At 38.3% G+C, this 25615-nt stretch overlaps 1 protein-coding gene across 1 annotated transcript in view; it reads left to right on the forward strand.

Moving 5' to 3' along the window:
- The window catches only part of LOC124157691 (zinc finger matrin-type protein 3-like), a 116525-nt gene extending 93974 nt beyond the window's left edge, over positions 1 to 22551 (forward strand). The window contains exons 9-10 of the mRNA XM_046532630.1: positions 20630 to 20728; positions 21392 to 22551. Coding sequence (XP_046388586.1) covers positions 20630 to 20728; positions 21392 to 21522 — 230 coding nt within the window. The 3' untranslated portion in view covers positions 21523 to 22551. The remainder of the gene's footprint in view (positions 1 to 20629; positions 20729 to 21391) is intronic.
- Positions 22552 to 25615: the final 3064 nt, after the last annotated feature.

The following is a 25615-nucleotide window of genomic DNA, read 5'->3' on the forward strand; positions in this document are numbered from 1 at the left end:
GGTCGTAGATATTTCTCCGCGACTTGCTCTACAAGTAGGCGGCTGGTCGGAAAAGAGGAAAATTAGTCTCCAGTTTTCAAACTCTATCACAATCGACTAGAACATTAATTTGGTGACCGAGGACATTTTCGGTTTTGTCATTTTCTTTCCGTTTCCAACACCAAGCTAATGAGAATAATTTGAAAAATTTAATTTAATTTCTTAAAACTTAGTTTAGCCCGCTTTACGTTTTATTATTGGTATGCCGCATGGCCTTCGGGTAAAAGAGGTTGAACACCACCTCCATTTATTTGATGCTTGAGCTTCGAAATTGGGTGCTTAAATAAAACGCTGTATTAGTACGTACGTTGTGAGGTCATCTTTTTTGCTCATTTTATTTGATTAATGGATACAGTAGCTTCTTTTTAGTTGACTTCTTGTGGATTGTTGCACTGTGCATAATTTTAGAGGAAAACGTCTGCAATGGAAGAGTAAAAGTAATTTCTCTCATTACCTACTCCTTAATTTATCATCCGAACTAAGATCATTCATAATTGGCACAGTTAATGCATTTCTGTCGGAAAATTTTCAGGTAGGCCACCCACTATGTTGATTTTGAGATTCGAATGTTGTCAACCCCGTCCCCGTTCTAGCTCCGGCTGTTTCCCTTGCCGTCACCCCGAAATCTTGCCCCACCACCAGTCCCATTTCCCCATTCGCCTACCTCTCCTTTCTCGAGGAGGCTTCCTATTATCTTTCTCTCCTCGGGGCCAGATTATCGGAGTAGTTTTCTTGTTGGAGCGTGAGGGGTGCGGGGGCCGATAGTGAGGGGTGCGTCCGTTATCACGGCCTCGCAGGGGCGGCGGCGCCGGGCCCCGGTTCCTCAAGTCCCCGGGTCGCCTCCCAGATTTCGGCTCCTCGACCTTTTGTTTTCTATCTTTTCCGTTTGAAAAAAACTCCCAGCGCCCTTAGCTGTGCGATATTGTTTTGCTGCATCGATACCGATTTCTCTGTGGTGTGACTGGGGAAAAACGTTGATGATGGAAGGAGCAATGTTCTCTGTGATGTATGGCGTACAGGTATCACCGGAAAATTACGATTCCCTTGAATTGCATAACTAGTGGATAACCTTTTATCTTATTCATTTGTATCGAGCCTCTTCCTTAATTGAAATAAGCGCAATTGAAGGGAATGCAAGGTTGCTTAAGAAGGAAGACAAATTATCGCGGTCACAAAGATATCACTGTATAATTAGACAGGAGATCGATACGCATGATGTCCTTCGAGCCTCCTGTAGTGTATTTGGCAGGAAGTCAGCATACCTAATATGTTCAACAGGACGTGCGATAACAGTTACCGGTCGAAGATACTGCTACAAGAGTGAGCCCAATAACGCGTGACTGCAGTTTTTCCCAGTTGTGATGATTGTGTTGGTTAGAGAGTGATAGGTTTATGTTTTATTTTTCTCTTTTACTTGTTTTTTAAATTTGCAAATTATGTCTATATTTATATTTTAGAAATTAAATCGGATATCAAAAACATCCACACATTGTATTGCTAGTGTCGTATGCTTGAGCTTCGAAATAGGCTGCTTCGATATCAAGCTGTATTAGTACTTATGTTGTGAAATAATCATTTAGCTCATGCTGTTATCAATCAATACAGTGGATTCCTTTTTAGTGTATTTCGTGTGCATTGTTGCATTATCCTAAAATTTCGAGAAAAACGTGTGTATGCAATGGACGAGTCAAAGTAATTTCTCTTATTACCGTCTCTGTAATTTATAATGCGAACTTGTTATATATTACCTCAGTTTCCCTCTCATAGGAGGTTCATTTTCGAATTATGCATCTGTTGACGTGACTTTTAGTTATGATCTATACGTGTGGTCATTATGTATGCCTTTTTCCGACAAAAAAGTTTTTAAAATGTGCTTCTTCCCTCTTCTCCAATTCTAATCTATAATTTTTACTTATACTCAGGAAGTCTTGATGTGGATTATTCTCAAAGAAAAATATTTTATATTTTACTTAAAAAGGAAAACATCTGGTAACGTTGTATCGTGTATAGTATAAATTTAAAATCAGAAATATACCATTTGAATGCGGTAGTAATTTCACTTAATTACTTAGACGTGCGTTCTTGTATTGTCCTCATTATCTAATGGAATTAATTACATTCCTAATACCACTGGCGTAACTATGGGGGAGATGATGGGATAGATCCTCCCCCAAAGCCTGAGGGAAAAAAATATTTGAAACTCTTGTCTTGTGCCAAAATTATGTAAAATGTATTTCCAGGCATGCCATTTTTCAAAACATTTCCCGGACCCCTGTTACCTGTGGGGAGGGGGGGGGGGTCGCCACCCTAGACATTCCATCTCCCCCAAAAGCATATTCCCAGTTACGCCACTGCCTAGTACTATGACTTAATTCTAGATTTTTCAGCTTAAGATATGTTACTTATGTGACCCAAGGGAGCTCTTCGAGGGTGACGTAAACTTCCATGCCCTAGATTTTTTGAAACTTGATTATAAGTTACTGATCCATAAGTTTTACTATCAAGTATTAGTAGGAATTTATTACAGCATTCAAATTCGGAATACGGTGGCTCTTGTTGTAATTTTCGTTCATATTTGAATGCTTTCGATTTATGAACTGTAATTTTATCCTTGCGGTAGGGTGAAGGTGGAATTTCAGCGGAAAACAATGCCTGAAAATTTTCATCTCTGGGGAGAAGTTTTGGTGAGCCCAATCTTTGAACAAAGGGAACTACTTAATGAGAAGATCGTGGATAATATGGTGGTATCTAAATTGCCTCGGTAATAGCTTTTTTAAAACTCTCCTCGGCCTTATACTGAAGGAATTTGATAGCCTTAGTTTTGAGGTCTTAACTGTCGGTGGAGGGTGCGCAAAATCATTTAAAGTTTGAATTACCTCGTAAAACCTTGAGTTTGTTGAGTCAGGTCAGGTTCGAGGGAATCCACCCCCTCATGCCTTATGAGTTCCGTCCTGCGCAATTCACGAGGCAGACTTTTCATGAGACACCTGGGTGTGCGCTCCTGAGGTTGGCTCGTATTTTGCTCGAAGGAAAGCGACTTATAATCCCGCAATACTGGAGGAATTAATAGCTCTTTATTCGCTTTTGTTTTCCATTTTTTTGCGCTAAGAATTAATGTCGGACGATGTATAAATGTTTTATTTTACCTAATCCTAAGTGAAAATATATTGATTAAGATTCTCAGTATTAATAAGTCTTTGAGAAGTTCTTTAAATTTTTATGTCGCATTTGATCTCGAGGAAAAAACAATTTTTTCGGACACTAGTCTCAAAAATCATATGAGACACAATAAGGAATCCAGGGAACCTTGTTATAGTTCTATTCAATCTAATTATGAGAGATTGAACGTATGAAGTGTGTTGCTAAGTTTTGGTGATTTTTATTTTATTGCCGCGGTTTTGCTTGAATATCTGATATGCTGAATGTAATAACCCTTCGTCATATTATCTTTCCGAGTTAGTGCGGTAGAATGGAAAAAATGGCTTTTCAGATCAGTGATGAAGATTCGTGCGTTTGCAATTGTTCTGAGTGATTTTGAAATAAAAACGTTAAAAAAACTAAAGTATGTTGTTTCGCATAATGCAACTTAATATTTATTCGGGATTTTATGACTGAAAAATTGAGTGTGACAATACGCATAGGTGGTATAGCATGTATTCCGTTAAATTTTAAAGCGTAGAGTGTGAGTTAACGTAGAAATCATTTTCACTTCCAGTTTCCCATCTGTAATCTTTGCATCAAAAGTGTTGAGCAGACTCTAAAGGCCTGTTTACACGATACATTAACACGTACGAGTTAATGTACGTTTGCGTGAATGCTTTCGTGGACCGGAACGGAACATGTACGAATGCATGAACCAAATTAGAACAGGTTCTATTTTCTGTGCATGCATTCGTACAAGTTGGGTGGTTACACGGTGCATTTTGGCGTTCATTCTCGCGTTTATACATTTAGACACCCGTTCGTGTTAATGTACCGTGTAAACAGGCCTTAAGAATCCAACGTAAATAGGTGCTTTATCTACGCATAAAGAAGTATGATTCACAGAAACGCGTTCAGTGAGTATAGTCGCCTAGTTCAGCGGGAAGAAATAATTAAAATGAATAAATAAATTGAATGGCGAATTGCCTCGCATGCGCTCTCGTGACTCACTTTTTCTGCCATTCGTCGTCCTTGATCGATCAACATACGCGCCTTTTCCACTCTCCTTTCACTCCTTGCTTTACTTTGTTCCTTCTCTTCTCCCTCGTTTTTCCAGTCCATTGCTCTCTCTCCCTCTCTTCTCGAAATTCTTCCACTCGACTACGCGGCCAGGAGAGTGAATACACGCCTTTTTTGCCTAAAAAGAGGGGTTTCGGGCGAAAGACTTATATTTTCCTTCCAGTGTGGCCCGCGGAAGATTTTTGGGCAAGCGCGGGATATTGTGTTTCGTTCCCCGTGGATCATTTAATCTTTTTTTCGGGCATCACTCACTCACTCACCTTGGTCTTTTCTTTCACTCACGTAGTCCTCCACTTCCCGTTCCTCTCATCCCGAAATGCTCAGCACAGCCATTATCTCCTCTCTCTCCATGCCTTGATCCTCTTGTTTATCTCTCTCTCTCTCGTATCTTCCCTCTGCATCGCACCCTTCTCGCATATCCCTCTTTTATCCTTCATTTCGCCACTTTTCTTCGGGACATCTACATACCCACCCCATATGGTCGGTTATTGGGCGTTTATACCGTGTTAACGTGGGAAGCTGTTTGAAATTGTCCACTTGATGGGGAACTTACAATTCATAAAAATTATCCGGTAGATGGACGGGAAAGATTATTTCGTCGAAAAAATAGTTTTCCACATTTAGCCTTTTTCACATAAGGTTGAAATGAAAAACCGCGGAAGTGGCCGCCCGCTTGTCATTAGTTGGTGACGTCATAAGATTTATGGTGCATTGTCAAGTTGATGGAGAACCGTTCATTGAAGCAGGGATTCGTTCACGACAGTTGAACATTATCGCACCGCGCGAGGCCGAGGAATGGCTGAAAAGTGGTGACCGTCTCGTCAAATGTTCATTATCAACTTTGCTTAGAAAGGGTTAATGCCGTAGATGTTTCGCAGCGAAGTACGCCACGGTAAAAAAACGGAAAACTATGCGTCTCTTTGTTTCACCAACTGTATTACAGTCAATGAAAAATAAAATTGGTGAACAAGCCCATTGTTTGCAATAGAAATATTATTCTGGAGGCGGAGAGGGATTGGTTTGACCTTAGAGAGTGGAGGTTTATTTCGGAATGGGATTCATTCAGTAGGGGTGCACTTAAGACTGTATATCCCAAAAATTTGAGGGGGATGTTGACACCCTTGACACCCCCACTTGTCCTCTACTTTTCGCTCCCCTCTTCCCGTGAAACTCATCCCTGCCATTATCGTCTCTCATCGCTTATGCCTTGCTCCTCTTGATAGAAAGTCGCCTCCTGCAAAATAATGCCAAATAAGTCAACAAAATATCCATCCGTGTATTTTAGATGTATTTCTCCTTGTAACTTGTTTAATGGATTAAAAAATACTCAAATGGCGTCGAACCTATTCAATAATTAAAATATTAGTCGTATGAGTAATTAACTCATTTTTTTAACGTAGTTTCTGCATCAGCACAAGGAAGTCAAGGCGGGATGGGTAGATGGCCTCTTCCAGCAGCTAACCGATGTAGTTCAACCCGTGCCTTCCTCTTACGGTTTTTCTTTCACTTCTCTCTCAATGAAAAGGCTAATTAGGTCCTCCGTTCATGTCTGCAATCCCGGTTTCCTCTTACCCAACTCTCCCAGCAGGCGCAAACCATCACCAATTCTATGTAAGACCTAATTGCTAACGTAAACTATTTAATATCAGATACACAATTTCCGCTCATTTTCCTGAAATAGGGAGAGCATGGTAGTCTATTGGGTAGAACGCTCGTCTACTGACAAGAGGGACTGAGTTCTAAATGCATGTTTAGACTATACATTAACACTTACGAGTTTAAGTCTGATTGCATGAATGATTTGGGTGAATTTTTTGCGAATGAGTGATATTCACACGCCTATATGGCTCGTTCGGAGTGAGTTATCCGTTCACATATTCAAATCAACCTTCGAGTTGGGTCACTGAGTGACTCCCCAACTGCCGACTTACGAAGCTGGTCCAATGGAAATGGGTAACCGATATTTATATCATACATCTGCACCTCGGAGGTAAAGGCTTTTAGTCTTCCGTTCGTTTCGTTGTCCGTTTTACTAATTTTTCAGGAGAGCTGTTTTCAGATATTTGAAAAAAATTAACCAGTAATTACTAGAACATTAGGTAACAAGTTTACGACATTTTTATATCACAATTTTATTGGTAAGGTAACTTAGCCGTCTAGTAATTACTGGTTAAATTAAAAAAATCTGAAAACTGCTCTCCTGAAAAATGAGGAAAACGGACATAGTGTCCTTTACCTTCGAGGCACAGATATGTACTCCATCCGGCAATACAACCCGATTCTCATCTTACCAGATTATCCGTTCTGTTTCTTTTTTCTCTTGGGAGCTTGGACCTGCGATTTTGGTGACTCCGTATAAAAATCCTTGCGCTCAATGCCTTTTTCTTTTGTTCTCGTCTAACTCTCCTGCTTTCTCCTCATTCTTCCCTCTCTTCCTCTCCATTTCTCCAGTCTCTTCCGTCATTCCTCCACCCCTCCTGCATCTTCGCTCCCCTTCCCCACTCCATCTCTGTTACTCCTCCTCTCAGGCCCGTCCTTATGGCATCCTCCTCCTCCACCAACCCCTTCCTTCTGTCTTTCCCGGCCTTTCCCTCGTCTCCCTTTCCCTCTTCGTGTCCCCGCCCTGTCTCCTCCTCGAAAAAATCCGAGGGTTCATTGCCCTCCGCAGATTTCTTTATTCTAAGGATTCGTTATGCGGATAATTCTTTTTTTTTCGTTTTATTTTCGTCACCAACATCGGAGACCCTGAGGGGTCCCAAACCGCGCCTTGCTCTTCTCGCTCTCTCTTCCCTTAAGCACGATCGTGTGTCGTAATCCGGGAAGGTGTGAGGGACTGAGGGGAAGAAAGGTGGATACTTTTAATCAGAGATTTCTATTTTTTTCTCTTTTTCAAATTCGGAAATTAATGTTTGAATCCGTGTAACTCTTCTGGATAGGAGTTATCACCTAAAAATAACTTCGGCGGGCCGAATTGATCTTGGCATTAGTGGAAGCATCTACAGGTGGATTGAAGGAAATAGATTTTTCTAGGCTGAGATTACAATAACAATCCAGCATTATCGCGCGTTGGCAGAAAAAGTTCAGAATAGAAAGGACGCTTTTACACAGCCGTTCCGAGAAATTATCAGCTTTTAGGGTTGAGATCCTGATCTCCATTGAGATGATTGATAAACACCACTATTTCCGTCATTTTGGTGAGTAACATCGGATAACGCCGTTCAGCCAATATGCAGTCACATCTGCGCTTATTTCAATGTATTATATTCTCTATTTCAATGAATTTAGAATGTTTTTTTTTAAGAAATGCATTTGGTTTTCCTTGGCAATTCACAATTCTAGTATAGCTTTCCAGTAGTCGGTCAGTTTTCCTAGTCTTCGGCCTGCCCTTTCAAACCTTCCTTTTATCGACTGCTTAGTTAGGACACTATCTGCCACATGTCATTTACTGGCCTCCATAGTGTTCTTTACTAGATTTTCGAGGCTCTAAATGTATGCGTTAAATGTTGATATATGTTCAATCTTCATATCGAGCCTGAGCTCACATTAACTCGGACCACAAACAATTCGCTCGGTGTGAACATGCCACGGCAAAATAAGTATTTAATCCTTCACTATCATCATCTATACGGTGTTTTTAGGTATTTTTCCATGCAGATGTATGTTTCATAGTAAGTGAAGTTGAGCGGAAGTGTTTGTACTTACAATTAGTGGGATCAATGCATGGTGATTAAAGCACTCTACTTGTCCATACTGTACATTTTATTATTACTCGTTTCGATAGTTACACCACCTCAGTGCCGCGAAAATTCTACCGAACGTTTATATCAAGTGCGCTTGCATGTGACTTCGTAAAGGTTAACCCTGGCTGGTATGTGCTTTCTTCCGAAAATATATTCCCATAATTGAGAATCTGCCGGAAGAAAAAAAGGCAGTATAACCAACTAAACGTTTAGCATAATTAATAGGACCGTGAAATACAAACGTACACATCCATGCAAGTATATTGAATAGTTGTTTCCTTAGATCTTTTTTGTTGCTACTGTAAAAAATTAATAATTTCCCTCAATTCTAGCTTATCCCCGGCGTTTGAAGTCTTTACATATTTTTTGCGGGGGATCTTGCTAATTGGTGTTCATCATATTTTATTGATGAGCTGAAAGCAATGAATTCTTATTTAGTGCTGAAACTCTGTCATGCTCTCTAAATTACTTGACCTTTAAGGGTCAATTTTACTTGTGGACAATCTTTAATCATCTTCACACCTTAGCGAGATTAAATTTTTATGCGAAGTTTAAACCTTAGCAATTTGCTAAAAACCTCGCCTTTTTCTTCATATCGGATTTACATGAGGTGGGCATATAATTATCCTACAAACTTTTTAATTCTTGCTCATAATAAAAATAGTATCTTAGCGGACTGGATCTGGGCCCAGAGTTTAGTTTTAGGCGTATGGGATTTAAGCGTCATTTTTATTGGGAGAATGCGTTGAAGGTTCACAGATGGGGTGGGGCTCGTGGGGGGACTGACATTTTTCGGGATAATTTCACGGAGGAAAAAAGTGGCTAGAGGTGATGGTGGAAGGCATCTCGGTAAGGTTGTAATCTTAAAGTTTATTTTTGGGATAGCTCTTGTCTTTAGAGAAGGATTTGTTTTGGAGGCAGCTTTATATAGGGGCGCGGGTAGCAGAGGCGAAAGAGGGAGGTAGGGGTATGGAGTGGTGAAAGGTGTACTAGGGTTGGAACGAGGAAAAACGGAGTCTGTAGAAAAAGTACGTTGAACACTGTAGTATTTGTCATTTTTCCCCCGAATTTTGCGTTGAAAAAGAATTGGGCCATGTATACATATATGTATACGAACGTTTGGAACGTAAGGGATTCGAGTGGGGATATCGGAGGTGGAGATAAGGGTTATGAGTAGTAACACTGATTAAGAGGCTTACGGTCTGGTAATTTTTTTGAAGGCACAGTCTTTTTTTTTTAGCTGTCTCATGCTTTCTCGTTCGAACTCGGTTCGGTTTTCGGCCTTCTTTTTTTTAGTATCCACGTTTCCCGATTTTCGGAACCTGTTATTTGGAAATTTTTCATCTCACCTGTTTTTTTTCATTCATAAGGGTGAAAGGAGGCGTAGGGAATTTTTTTGGTGGGTTAGATGTGTCCCTGACATGAAGTAGATATCGCAAGGAAATTTTTGGTGAAGAGATCAGATTTGGACCACACTTTTTATCCATAAGGGTTTGGTTTCCATCAATCTCTACGAGCACTCAGAGGAATGATTGATATTTATGATTATTGGGAATTTACCTGCACTTGTGAGCCGTCGTAGTTGGGGCCATGACACATTTTAAATATTCGTTACTTTTTCTTTCCACGGACTACTTTTGATGTTGCCGGTTTTTAACTTTAATATTTTTGTGGGGTCTGCTTACTAAATACTTTTACTCCGCCTTTTTCTTGACTTGCTGTATTTACCATGCTACCACTCATCTTGCTCTTCAATTCAGAATATTACGTGTGGGGACAAACATCCCTGGAAATTTTATTAACTATTCCTAACTTCGACTGGTAGATGTTTAATTTAATTTTTCGAATCGCTATCTCCTATAGTTTAATAATTTATTTAGTTTACTTAAATTTGTACTTGTACATGCCGGTATTCATGAACTATATAATGGATTTTATTAAGTATATTTTCTTATACTTATCATCTTCAGTTTCCTGGTACATTTTTTCTTTTACTTACCCATCTGATTTCCATCTTGCCTATGTTTCCAGTGAAGTCCTAAGCTTTCGGGGTGTGGTTTCATGTTAGCGATGGATTGCTCTAGTGCTGCTATTTGGATACCTCTGCGAAAATGAAATGTTAGGGCGTATGCCTTCGTAAAATAAGTTTTTTCGTTTTTATTCTATGGTTTTTTATTTTTTAACTTTGCAGCGAAATTTTGTCAGTCCTTAGGTGTTGGTACTGGAAGAAATTGCATTTACATCGCAATGAAACCTCGGTCAAGCCTTTATGGATAGTTTTCACGCGAATATTTTGGTCCTTCTTTGATGTGTATGGCTCTATGAGCACGCATATCGTGGAACGCGGGTCCACGAAATAAAAAAAATAAAATTAGGACCCGTCGTTGAGAGCTCACCCACTAGGTTCTCTGAAACGTAAAACACGACTTTTCAACCTCTCTTTTGTATTTTGGGCCTCATTACCTATAGTCGGTGATAACAGGCGTATGGAAACCACTTATTTTCGTTCGAAAAAGCGAACCAGTTTTCCTCCCCACCATAGGACCCGTATATTTATTTCCTTTCGAGCATTTAATGTTTTTCAAGGCACTCACTCAGTTCCGAATGCAGTGTGGTCATGAAGGTATGAGCAGTAATTATTCGCGTGTATCAAAATGCCCTTGAAGCTGTATTGTTACTTTCCAAAAAATAAAACGTTGATGGGCTCGAATTTTTTGTTCCATTCGTAAATTTATGCTCGGTGGGTGCGTGATCCTTTTTTGTCGGAATCGTTCTCGAAGTGGTTTAAACGCCGAGTGCGTAGCTTTCGCATTTTCCACCCTCTACTTCTGAGAGCAGTTGACGTTTGAATACGTTGTCACCGGTTTGGCGGAATTGCGATAAAATCCCCCTTAAATCAATTTTTGTGCGGAGTGAAAAGCGAACGTCATGCTTTTCATGTAACTGCTGCATTACGGGTAGCAATTTTGGAAAAGTTTCACGTTTCAATCGTTGTTCTGCGTTGAACCTATGTCTACTCGTATGCGTTGGGCTAATTGCTATTCATGCGATTAAATTTTCTGCGAAAAGCGTTTAGTTGGGAGAGTTTGCTGTGCCATGGCTTTTCCTTCATGTTATCCCAGCATTTGTCTTACACTCTGAGGCGAGGAATGAGTGATGAGGAGCATTTGACCTAATCTGGACGACACATGGGAAAACCTGTTATGGTAACCAATATCTGACGTTTATTTCCAGTCTTCCGAATTGCAGGACTCCGACGTTTATTTCTAGTCTTCCGACTTAAAGGATTATCTTAATCGGTGCAGGAGCTCTCATTTATTATGTGAGTAAGATATGATTTTTTAATTCATTTTATGGATGAAATAAGTATTGTTTACATTTTCGAAATGAATGATCGCATTCATCACTTTGGACAGTTCGTCCTAATATTCAAAGGAAATTTTTTCCGGCAAGATATGATTATAATCTGGTATTTTGTATCTAATAGACTTAGGAGACTTCAGCCGTAACCTTTACCTACGGCAGGGAAAAGCTTTGCTAAGTTTTGCTGCGGTATTCTATGGCCATGAGTCACGGATAACTTCTCTGTCAGTAGTACATATAAATAAAGGACGGGATCCTGAAACTTTAAATTCTATTGGACCAAATGGATGTCGAAATGAGCCTTCTATTCTTGAACTTTCTCGCACCATAGATTATGAAATGTTTTTTTAACTGGTGTTATATCAATACGGGTGAAAATGAGAACAAGTTTTCATATCTTCTAATCAGTTACGTTTTGTTTCCAGCTTAATTTTGTGAATTACATATCGCCATTGTATTTGCTTCGGAAACTCCGCAATCTCAATGACCTTCTTGTCTATGTGTTTGGACCAAACCATAATATAATTAACTTGTGTATGGAATCATGGAAGTAAGGCATAATAACCCGTTGATTCGAAACTTGAAGCTTGTACGTGGTGGAAAGGCTCCATATTAGCAATGAAAAACACCTTGCTACTTCCACAATTAATGTAAAACTTACAACCGGTTTCGGCAATTATGCTATTATCAAGTATATAAATACTTTAATTAGTATACCGTTTGTATGATTTCAAAGAATTTTGGAAGTAACGAAGTCTTTCATTGCTAACATAATAACCTAATTCACGAATTGCCTTAAATTTTCAACCAACTGTTGGTCAATTTTATGGCAAAAATCGTAGTTTGATGCAATGCCGCTAACCAGAATCCATGCTTCTGTAGATTGAAATTTTTTAGCCAGCAATGCTTACGTTATCAAAGCGGTCGATAAATTGATATCGAGTCAACACCGTGACGCATATTGTTGAGGTTTGATACGCACCACAATTTCGTGGAGGTGATCTTGCGATTCGTTTGAGGACACATTTGGGGTTCACTGACCTTTCGCCTGAAATTCATTCCCTAATCAATAGGTAGGCTCTCGATTCCATTCAATCCTATTCTTTTGTCTCAGCGTTTTGCAATTAGTCGTGGAGCCCTTTGGGTATCGCGGGTTGGTCGTTGTCTTCTTTGCCATCCTCAATTTGAGAATGCTTTTCGGAATTTCCTCTGCTCTACGCCTTGCTTTTTTAGCGTTACCTCTCCTTATCTGCAGTGATTTGAACTTAAATCTGAGTCTTAGATTTAATTTTTGGATTTATATTCATCCATGTTATTTGCTTGAAATATGTAGTGACTATTTTTTTCAATTGGTGATCTTGCCTCTTTTTCTCTTTGGTCTCTCCTTTAAGTCTCACGTCAAACTCGTAAATAAAGTTTTCTAAGGCAGTAAAATGTCTTAATAAAACTGTTCGTACCCTTATTTACGATAAATTACATTTTCATAGACAAATTTAACACGGATGAGGCAGATGATCGGCGAACACTATGGTTACGTATCCTCAAACGGACCGTGTGATCACCTCAGTGAAATTACTGAGCGTGTCATTATACACGCCATGTAAATTCCTCTTCATGATATTATTTTTGTTTTTAGAATATGTTATGAATACATTGCAATATAAAATTTAGCTGACCACCAGTATTGAAGGAAGTTAGTTAAGTGTGGTTATGATTATATGGCTAAAAATTAGTTACATCTACTATTATTTTTACTTATTTACTTATTAAATATCTTTTGTGGGGTGGCGTGGCTTTACTACCACCGATGGACCCCCTTGGACGTGCAATACTTTTTAGAGAATTAGTTGTCCGGTAGAATCCTCCTCGGGAAACTATAAGACAGGAATAAAATGCGGTAAAGACTATGCAAATTACATTGACTGAGTGAAATACACTGTTCAGTTGATTTAATGAAGCAGAGCTAATGACGAATAAAGTGATGAATTTTTTTGTACTTTCTATCAAGGGGTGAAGTGGTTGCCCCCTTTAATTCTATTCTGCTTGGTTAGACATTCTCTCTCAATTTCTTTAGCCCATTGTATGCTTTACCGCCGTCTACTTTACTGACCGTCGGGTTGTGATAGTTAGTAAGGAGACCTCGTGTTTCTGCTTCAGTCACACTGAGTAGCATCTTTCCGTTAGTTTTTTGGATTTTTTAAATCTTCCTTTATTGTATTTTTTGATGCTGTGAAATGTCTTTGGCATATTCCAAGCCTCTGCAGTAATTTAGAAGACGCTTCGTCGCAATTTCTCTCTCATTTGAATATCCGTTCATTAATTGATTCGTCCGATTCTTGCCGAATTGAGAAGTTTATTTTTATGTTCAGTCTTTCCTCTCTACCTTATTTCATTCCATCCACTACCTTTATCAGTGTTTTTTCATCTCTAAATTTGAATTCACCGGAGTATTTAGGTATGTCGCATATTCTTCCGTATTGCAGTATTTTCGTCGCTCTCAAGCCTTTTTTGATTGCTTCTATTGCATTTCCGCATCCTTTGTTGGAGAAGATCTCATACAAATATCTAAATGAAGAATTTTCCTTATCCGAACCTTGAGTAATTGCTTTGCGTTTGTTTTATTCTTATAGTGGGTCTTCTTAGAGATGATATTGTGCTGTGTTCTCGAATTTTTTGATTGCTGAAGTTCCATATTTTCCAAATAGCGTGCCTCCTCCGCTGCTTCTAGCTTTTGATTTCCCAACTTCCCAGCTTTATATTCGTATACATTCTTCTGTTCTTCACCTTTGTCTCGTTTTTATTTTCCCATCCTCTCGGTTGTATCCTACTCATTAAGCTGAATAATCCCAGCTCGAATCCACAGTTTACCATTACTTGGAAATAGCGCGTGCATATTCAGATCCGCGGGCTACGGGAGGGCTTCAGTTGGTATTTTCCAGCGTTTACCTTCGCTCCCCCACTGCCAGGGAATAGCTACGGGTCCGTGATTTTCCTACGAGCCCCGCGTTTTGCGACGCTCCTCGTCATCTGCAAATAGCGGCGTAAAGGACGGAGAAAAAAGATTTTTTTTTAAGGCTGACTCTGGGATAATTTTTCTTTTTTTTCCTAACATTCCCGAAATTTTTAGGAACCGCGCGTCGGTCGTGCCTCTCCTCGGACTTGTAGTATAAAGCTGCTGGTGGAACTCGCGAAAATTAGGGAGCATTATTATTCGCTGAGGATGAATAAAATAAAAACGACATCGCCTCGGAAATTTTTCGCGCAAGAGAGGAGGTTGGAGTGGAGAATAGAGATGCGTGCCCGGAAAGGATTTTTCGGGATGAGGAGGAAAAAGATGTGAAGACGGGGTGGAGTGGGTTGAGAGCAGTGAAGGGGAACTGGAAAGGCTTGCGTCCCCTCTTTCTCCTCCTCCGCTCTCGCAAAGCTAACGGTGAAAATTAGTGGGAAAAAATCGTTCTTATTATAGAGGTGGAAATTTCTGTTCAAGTAATTTGGATCATTGCAATGAATCGGTTCTTTAAATCGTTCGTAATGAAAAATAAAGAGTGATTCAGTGGATTTAACAAATCGTATTAATCCAAACGAATCAGTCAAGTTATCTTTCTCGTCGAACAGGGTAGTTTCCTTCATCAAAGAAAACGAAAGGCATTGATTGCGATTCGTTATCCACCATATAAGTGTATTCATAATATGCAAATTATTTGGTTTTAGAAATCCCAGAGTAGACGAATGTTAATGGTCAATTTTAACCTCATTGGAAGAAGGCCAGATTGGCGCCCATGCGAAGCCACTCCACGTGACGTCACAGGGACCTAGATTCTATACGAGTAGTCAGGAGTTTTACATCGTCTGAGATTACCAATACATGCATGTGGCACAGAGCTCAGGAAAACATTTCTTAATAATCACCTTTTAAAATCACCTAAGGTTGGAAAATTTCCTTCGTTTCATAGGGTATTAATAATATTTATCTAAGCCAAGCGCTGTCTGCTAGCAGCCTGCCAGAGTCCTCTGAACTGTTGATAATGCACAACAAAGACCCTATGAGGGAGTAGTGTAGAGAACTGCCATCCAGAGGACTCTGGCAGCCTGCATTCTAGCGGTGCTCACAGCCTCACACCAAGGTGGCCTCACACGGCGGCAGCTGAAACCAGATTGACGTCAAAGGGGCTTTTCCCAGCATTTATACTTCGCCGTCGCGTTTTCGCGCGCTTGAAAATTTTCCCTTTTCATTTAATCGCGAAAATTAGGTATGGACATTAAAAAACCTAAAATCGTGAAATATGTACTCCAGGAGTAATAATCTTTCGATATAGGCAATTTAAAAAAATGGGAAATCATCCTATTATGGATAAAATACGTTCAAATTAAGGCTAAATATGACTGGCACGTAGGATGAATCTTCCCCAAGAGGTGGAACCACCATCGGGAGAAGCTCAGCGCCGTACGATAATGGCATATATTTCCTAAATTCCGCTATACCCCTCCCATCGGCCCTAAGCTCACCCAGGTGACACTTTCCTCCTCTCCAAGAATCCCCAACAGGCCACTGACCCCCGAGATCATGTCTCGCGCTCGGTTTATGTTACGAAGACCATAGATCGTTAGCTTAGAAAGTAAATGTCAAGTTACACGAAAATAATATGAACGTGTTTCACCCCTATCACTTTCTCGCTAACTGACCTTTCTCAGGCAAATCGCTTCAACTTTCCTCCTTTCTGGTAGCCAACTACTACATGAGTCACCTGTTGTGCCAAGAGATGTCTTAAAACGGCTTTGTGTGCTTGGTATTGTACCTTTATCGGATTGAAGTATTAGTAATGCACAAAATTGAAAATGATTTGAAAAAAAGTAGGACACCAAATGCGGTGTATTAATAGATAAATTATTTTTGTGTATTAGGCAAGGAAATAGTTCCCCATGAAAAATTAAAAACGGAACTGGAATGGGGAGTTTGAAGGGAAAGAGCTCGGAGCTCCGTAGTCTTAGAAAGGTTAACTGGCCTCGAGCAAAAGTTTCAAGTTACCTGGGAACAATGGAAAATAGTCTCTTTGGAAAAATATCTCCCCCTTCCCCATTTCATCGATGTTACTCTTTTCACTCGATATGCCTTCCTGATCCCCAAGTTTTGGACCAGACTGCTAGCATTAGTCACCTACTGTATTCTTGGGTGACAACCAATATCGTTCAGCAACTAGCGTTCTACCTCCATAGGATTTCAAGATTTATGGTATGCACCGAATTTAAAAGGGAATCTTTCCAAACACATCGCATTTCTGACATGGTTTGAGTTTCTAAGCAAGCTGCGATAAATTTATCGTTTTATTCACGAATCACTATTTCCTGCAATTGACCACACCCAAAAAAAAACGCGAAGAAGTTTTTCCAATTAAAGCATACTTTTGAATGCCCTTCTTGATGTCTTATGAGCATTATTATTGTTTGCATTTCCCAAATCGTTTGTCACCAATAAAATTGCTATAGAATTAATTTTATCGAGTAAGTTTTCCTAATTTTTATCTTACTTTCATTGACTGATACAAATCTTTCTAATTCGAGCAAGGCTATACCAATATTTTATACTGTTCAAACACCACTACCCTAAAAGAACAAGCATTGAATTTTAGTTACAAGACGGACGTGAAATCCAAAAAGCATAACTCACTTAGATCGGCCGTTTTTACCTCATTAGCAACGAAATCAATAAAATACAAGACCGATTGTGTTCTTCCCTTGACTCCCTCATTCGTAACCTCTCTAGAGCCACGCTGATAGGACAACCGATGGAACACGCTCTTTCCACTCCACCTCCTCCCACTCCCCCTCTCCTCAACACGTCACCGTTGTCCAACCATTCCTCTCTGAGCGGTTGTCTCGTTCTAGTGACCCCAACTCGCCGCAGGCCGTGCTTTTGTCATTATAATTGTTCAATATATTAGTTAATTCATCTATTTTTCATTGTTTCAAAACTCGTATTAGAGCAATCAGATAGCCAAAATGTTTTTCATGATTTTGTTTTTCTCAAAAAAAAAAAAAAAAATCAAAAGAATTTGAGCATGCTTTACTTCCAATTTCTGTATTATCTTTATTTGATTTTTACAGAAAAAAGTCTGTTACCTGCATGTGTTGGCGAAGGTTTCACGCCAATAATTTACCCCATCTCGGAACAGGCGATAAAAATGTATATCGGTTCCTGAATTTGGTTCATGGAAATTATTCGCTCAATCAAATATTTCTCTAATGTGATTCTCTTTCTAAGCAATATTTTGGTTGAATTTCAACCAACATTAAACACGTGGCTGTTCATTTAAATTAATGACCAAAGTTTCTGACTACCAATTTACTAACTTTTGAGTGTAAAATTCATTGACCTAGTCTAGAGTTCCGGAATTAATTATTCTATTTGATTTATCGAGTCAGCGCTCGATTATCCTCTCTTATGGCTCATGTTGAACGATTTGTATTCGGATACAAGGTATAGCATCTGAATTTCTATTAGTCTTTCATTTTGAACTATTTGAGTTGAAAACTATGATTCAGATCATCCATTTCCTGCAGATGAAACGTTTAAATTGAACGATTCATTCAAATACGACGCAGCTCTAGTCATTACAATTTTGAATATCCACACCACCCATCCTTCCCACCGTACCACTGTTATCTGTCCTTTCTATTCCGAATGAAAAAAATGTAAGAAAATTCAATAAAAAAACAATTTGCAATGAAAAAGAGTGGGATTGTGATAATGAGCGGAGCTGGAGTGCTGAAACAGAGCAGGGAATGGATGGAAGGGAGAAAACGATGGGAGATGGAAAATAAAGTAGATGTATATATGTATGTGTTTGTCTGTGAGTGTTTGATTTGAGAGATAAGAGAGGGAAGATCTTGACGTAAAGGCGAGCGGGACGCCTAGGCTCGCTCGACAATGAAAGGTATGGATGTAGGGGCGGGCTTTTTGAAGACCGGAGTGAGGTTGAGAGGGAGAAGGAAGTGGAAAGAGGAAAGAGCAGGTGGAGGAGAAGAACAGGAGTAAATAGACCCGGGGCTCACTAGGGAGGAAAAAGGAGCGAGGCGTATGGGAGAAGATATTTCTTCCATTTTTTTTATTTAATTTTTCATTTCGGCGCGATAGAGAGAGGCTGTCGGAGGAAGAGGATACCTCCCCAGCCTCCCCAGCCCGCGTGCCTGTTGAAAAGAATCGCTGAGCAGTCAACCCGGCTTGCCAAAATATCAAAACAAAAGGCGAAGGGAGGCAGAGAGGTGTGGGGAGGTTTTTGCCCATGGGAGGAGGAGGAGGAGGTGGTAGGGGAACTTTATTCTTTTTTTGCACTATATTATTTTCATGGGGTGCCGGATTTTTTTTTGGTGGAGGTAAAGTTTGGAGTAGAAGTAGGAGGAGGATAGGTTGGGATTTCGAGGAATGGGTAGAGAGGGAGGGAGGTTAGAAGGGGTGAAGAGAAAAATTAATAAAGAATCAGGCGAATTTTCGGTCGTGGGCCACCCGCGGAGGATTTTTTTTCTCTCTCCACGAGGGCATTACGGCGTCGCCAAGCTCTATGGCGAAAAATTTTAGGGGACAGGCGGAGAGGAGAGGGGTCCGTGAAATTTCTCAGTTTTCCTTAATTTTTATTTTTCGTACCTCTTCTCTTAATCCTTCCACTCCTCCCTCTTCCCCTCTCCGCTACCATTTCTCCTCTCGCCCACCGTCGTCTCCATGCGGAGCCAGTGTCAAGAGGAGAGCTGGGATTAAATGAGAGAAAAAAGTTTTAAAAAAGCACGAGTCAATTGCATTGTTGATTTTATTTATTTAAACGCGTTTATTTTATGCCCTGAGTCTCTCTATATACATATTCTGCCTTACTCTGTATCTCTCCTTACTCTCTTGGTTGAGAGAAATACATATACCTTTACCGCGAAGCCGTTTCTTACATTTTCGCTTGAAAATTACGACGTTTCTTTTCAATTTGTGTGCTACGTTTAATATAAATAATGGAAGCTAAAAGCCTTTTTGAAATCGTGTGAATTAAGTCTCCATTTTTTTCACTATGAATATTTGGCAGGCTGCTTGTTTTTTCCAACGTGACAGATTCCTTAATTTAGGTATTTGGGGCAGGGTTTTATGCCAGTGTTATATCGGGCATATCTCATTAGCGTGACTAGGCGCAGTTTTATATAGCAAAAGTGGGCGGAAGTCGTTTTTCCTTTGTGTGTTTTCGTGGAAGTGCTGTTTGTTAAATTCTTGCCCACTGCGGGTTGTATTTTAGGTAATTAATATTTTTACTTGGGTGAGAATTATATCATCCTGAAGAATAGCCTTTCATTTAATGAGGAAATATGTTTTTTCAATAGAAAAATTTGTAGGCGCCGCATATTCTCTGCCTTAAAATTAATTGCCATTGTTCTATTTTAAATCTGTTAAGCTGATTGTCCAACTGGTCCATGTGCATCTACGACATATGTTTCCTATTCACTTCACGCGTTCCAGTTCTCCAGGTTGAAGCGTGCTTTGCCGTAGTTAAACATTATCATCCCAAACTCTTAATGAACATGCTCTTTACAGTAGACGTTACCGGCGTATTCGTTTGTTTTAGTTTTATTTTTTTGCGCGAATTTCTTGTTATAAATGGCGATCAGTATTCATGAATCGTTTTTTTATGTTTACCGTCAGAATGTGTAAATTATTGTTCTTTAGTCCAATGTAATTATTTGATATTTTTCCCTGTTAGTGGTCTTTTTCAAACGACTTTATTCCCAATCACCAAAGGCTTTGTTTCAAATAGTAATTTTGTTTGTCTCGTTTAATGAGTCAATGACATTCCATTCCATTTGTCTACCGATAACTTTATTTTCGCTTTGATTGACTAATGCACTAGTACTTGCAGCGCAGCGGTCGAATGACACTCTAGTTTATAATGGTCTGAAATAAAGAATTAATGACAGCAACACACTTTTGGAAACTTATTTAAACAAAATACTTATTTCAAAATCCGTGGAGCATATTTATTTTTTGCAAATCTAAGGTTCCTTATTCAAAGGGGATGTTGTATTTAGAATTTACCTTTGATATTTACATTTTTTCTGATGGACAAATATAAATTTTTACTAATTGAAGTCTCGTTGTTTCAAGGGATTATGATTTTTTTCCTTTTAGAGTGCAATGAATATGACATTTTGATTCAAATATTCCTTTGCAAAATGTTTATTGGAATGCATGGGATTTTTTGATGCCTGAATTTTACCTGTGTCTGTTTTTTGTGTCTTTCAAGCACTCCCTGCTGACTCGATTTTGGCTTCTGTGACCAAGGACAGTGTGAACCCTAAGAAAGCAAAAATGAAGGATTATTCAATATACAGGACGCCTTCAGGTAAGATTAGCAATCATTTCGACGTGTAGAAGAAACTTCCTTTTGGCATTGAACTTTTAAAAAAATATATACTAATATGGTTAACATTTTCATTTTTTTATCACGTTTCGACAGCAGTGTCATAATTAGATCCACTTTTTTTAACGTGACGATACCTGGTGATGGGTTGTCGAAACCCGTGGTAAGAAAGTTAATTATGAAGGGTAAATTACGTGCTTATTTCATTTCCTAATTCATCATAATGCTTCATCACATTAGGTTAGTCACAGTTTTATAAAAATTATCGTTTATTTTTATATCAACTCGGGTGTAAGAATAGTTACTCCTTGTCACCCATTGAACCCAGTAGTTTTTGTCACAATTTATTGCTTTAGCTCAATTGAGTAATTATACTCCAGAAGCAAAGGAGTTTGGAATGAATATTAAATAAGTTGCTGTGAATGCAAAGCTGTTTATTATAACATATGTAAATAATATTATATATCAAATATATGAGTAGAGATAAAACTTTTCGTGCTAAATTTTTGTTCATACGATTTTTTTGCTACGTAATGCATTCATAAATGCGGTTAGATTTATTTAAATTCTCAGAATTGATGGATTGATAAACTGTTATGATTTATTTCTTGGCTATCGAAAATTTTGCATACTTTCTCATTTCAGGGAAATTTTATTGCCAGCTCTGCAACCTGACCGTTCAGTGCGAGTCGCAATTCATTCAACACTTGGATAGTAAAAAACACCGAATAACTACGGGTCCAAAAAGGTATTCATCGGCTGGCTTCAATCGCTGAGTGCATGTGATCCATATTGATTAAGAGCGTCTACTTCAACTGGTGTATTAGAATTTTGGCTGTTCGGCGTTGGCCTGGCAATGCCAGAATGCTGAGGTCATCATAGGATATCCGGTTGATTTGGCGCAAAGCAATCGAAGACCTCATGATAGTCCAAAAAAATGGGAATATATTGTATAATTATTTCATATTATCCATAATTTTAGGCAAATTTGGATTGATGAATGTAAAGGTCGAATGTGAAGTTCGACCCATCTAGTTGTCGTAAAGATGTGGTTGACTTCGTCATTGCCCTTTCAGTGTTTTACCGTCAGCCTTTCGTGAAACGTGAAAAATCAATTTTAGTGTGCGGAAAGATTCCTCTGCTAAAAAGTATTTTTATCGATCTGCCTGTTAATAGTTCAAGAATTTATTATGGTTAAATTATGCAATCGGCATGAAGCTATTGCATAAGTCCGCTGTATGTACCTGGGTATATAAATATTCACAAGCACGTGCCGTTGTGTTATAGCCATTAAATTGTATCGGTTTTTAAAGGAGTTAATTCGCTAATCCATCTGTCACTGTTATACATGTGCTGCGTGGACTTATAAATATCTTTTTAGCTGGAAATAATGTGAAATTTGATGCTTTCATCGTTTTTTCCGTGTCTATGTTCGCTCTTTCATTCATCAGTGGGGAGTTACCTTAGTGCTAGTCATCATTGTTGTTTAGGTGAAGCACACTCATCGTAAAAGGTTCAGTATTAGAAGTTACAATAAACGTAAGGTGTTTGCACAATATTTATCGAATTAAGGCATTGATACCTTTGATATTTTTCGCGTTCATATCGCCTTAATTCGAAATAATTATTATTTTGGTGACTTTCAGGGTGTAATCTGCATTTGAATCATGAATTTCCAAAACGTTGTAAATGGAAAATATGAATGTTCATACTGAAATACGTTGTAAATGTGAGTAGAATTTTGATTTTTACAAATACCGTGCACAATCACTACTTGAAAAATAAATTTAATGCGTCATTCAGCATCTTGATATTAATAACTTTTTTCTTTGCAAATTGTTTTTCTTCTTCCTGTAAAATTTTACTTTTGCACTAACAACGTATTGGAAATGCACGATTCATTTAGTTATTGCATAGGTATCATATTTTTGCCTATCATTAATGTAAGTATTAAAAATTTTCAGATAACACACTGAACACATTATGCGGTTTCATCGTGTCAAAGCAGCATAAGAAGCTGAAATGAAATATGCGGGTAGTTTTTGTAATATTTGCTTTTTTAATTTTTATGGAAATCTAGTCATGCCTATTTTAACTAGCGGAGTTACTTTTATCTTGTATCTTTATGTCAATTTTCCATGGATCCGAACTTGTTTTTAATTTTAGTTAGTATATGCTTTATTTCGGATACTCATGGTGTGATGTTTTTTATTTTTTTGTTATAAAATTAGCTGAAGCGAGTGATCTGAAATTATTTTTTCTTTTCATCATGTTACCAAAATAACTCAGTGTTGCTACCTCTAGGAATGGAGTTTTGTGTGGCTTTGTTTTGTTGTTCGTTTGAATCTCAATACTTAAAGCTTCATTACACTTTACTGATGATATTATTTATTTTCTTTTTCGAAATCAAAATATGCTGTGGATATTGAAGTCATTGAACTTAAAATTGGTATACTCGTTTTTGTTCTGCTGTGATTACGGCTCCGTTCTCTTCAAGAAAGGTTAAATGATAATGGATACATTGAATCTTCTACTGATGACCAGTAATTTCCTCTCACGTTGACCGAATAATGTATTATCTTGCTTTAGAATAGTTTGATGTTAATATCTGGACGAAGAAAGATTAGGGGAAAGTATTATATATTTTACTCGTCGATATCGCTTTTATTGAAATTATTATTTTTTTGACTTTCTGGATAAAATTCGTGATTCAAATGGGACCTCTGGGACCATAGGTGTAGTTACAGAACGTGAGAAAGAAAGGACGGACATAACAAAATATGGTTTTGGAGTATTATCTCAAAGATGCATAAAATTACAGCATGAAAATATATGCCGTAATATCCGTTTTCGTCTAACTTGATGTTTTTATGCTTGAGGTTTCACACATCACTTTTCATACAAAATTGAACAGTCGTTTCTGAGAGGGAGTTGTGTTGTGAACATTTCTTAAAATTAAACCGTTTATGATTTGTGATGTTGACTGCAGAATGAGGCAGTTTTTCAAAGCAAAGAGTAATATTAAAGACCATAGTCATGTATTTATTTTATGGAAGGCAAATTGAATCCGCTTGCTGGTTGTTTAATTCCTTTGAATTTTAGACTTTTTAAGAGAAAATGAAACCTTTTTTAGGGTATTGGGCTAATCTTCCGTTCCATTTTCCAGAATTTCTATTGCTACTGAAAATAGGAATACAGTTGCACAATCGCTCAGTATGGTAGCAGTATGTTGGGGCTCCAGAGTTCCTATCTCTGAGAACAGTTTTTGACACATTTGAACGTTCGTCTTCTATCGATGTTAATCATTGGTTGTCTTAAAATTAGTAACTAATTTCAGTGGTTCATAAGTTGAGCAATACTGAGTATAAAAAATTATAATTTATTCCTACTTATGTATTAATAATGATTTTTCCATATTTAGTCTGTAATGAACTCTGGCACGTAGTAGATATCTATGGCATTGTCAAATTCATCCCACAGCATGCGGAGATTTCCTCGTTCTTGGCGTTGCAGGCTTAGCTGCTACTTTTGAGCGAATCCGTAGTTTAGTGATGTACAAAATGGTGTTTTGGATCCGCTATATATATCCAATTCCGATTGATACAATATGATAACAAAGAAAAAATTTCCTGACGGATAGAAATTGGTACTATTTCCATGCATGGTATGAAAAAAACTACGCCATTAAATCTCTCTCATTGCGCACTTCAAATTTAAAGTGTATGTACCTATTCTCTTCAGATTAACAGCAGTTTCGCTACTCCCCTCTTCCACACAACACGCCTTTTACGGCGTGTGAAATGGATTTAGCATAAATATATGAATAAATTCTGGTAGAACATGAAACATTGCGTAGAAACTATGAATTTTCTGTTTATAACGTTACCTTGCTTGGGAAATTAGAATGAATTGCTGTATTTTTACGATTTACCAAATTTGGGCTATTCTTTTTGGCGCACTCTGGATTAGTCTGTTTGCTATTGTTAATCCAATTACTCTTGTGGACTTTTAAATGGTATTTGAGCGGTGTCTTGATATTACGGTGTTGATGTCTGTGTTTTGTGATCATTGTAAAAATTACTCGCTGCTAGCATTTCAAAACTTTCTTGTCAAAATAAGTTAAGTTCTCTGGATTAATTGTGTTATAATATCTAATGCTATTATACGCCATTGGAATAAGTTTTCAAGCCCTCGGATAATGGGGTTCTCCGTACATTTTTACCCCATATATTATTCATTATCATTGTTCTTAATCGTACTCTTTGCCTACAAATTTTGTAATCATGCTAGCTGATAGCTTTGCCAAATGAATATTGTTATATTGTGGTTGCATTAGGTAAGCGAACGTCAAAAATGCTAAATTTTACCTGAAAATGAAAAATAATCTCTTAAGATCTATTTTTGGAGCTTTAGATAGTTGAACAAAAATTAATGCTGGTGAGTATTTGAAATTTTTGCTGGAGTGGGTACTATAATTTTGATAAATAGATCGGGAAATGGGTGTCATTGACTTTTAATGTTTACGTAATGTACGCCGGAACTTGTCCATGAGCAATTTTGAAAAATATTATCTCAAAATGTTTGAACCGGGTCAAGACCTCGTATGGCAGCCTGCACTTAATGCGTACAAGGCGTGCATTTTGAAAATTCATAAGATATTTTCATGTCGTTTTCCTACGGATTGTGCGCATTTCAAGTAGATATTTTTATGATGCTAAATATCCTAAGGTATGTAATATGGCTACGAAGTGCGCTGGAGACCTCTTGTGTGAGTGGAGTGATGAAACCCCGATGGGTGGGGAAAATAGTTTGTGACTAAAGCTGTATAATAATTAAAGTTAGAAATAACTTTTATATTTTGCAGGTATT

The sequence above is a fragment of the Ischnura elegans genome, chromosome 4, assembly GCF_921293095.1.
Source record: "Ischnura elegans chromosome 4, ioIscEleg1.1, whole genome shotgun sequence".
In the NCBI taxonomy this organism is placed as follows: domain Eukaryota; kingdom Metazoa; phylum Arthropoda; class Insecta; order Odonata; family Coenagrionidae; genus Ischnura; species Ischnura elegans.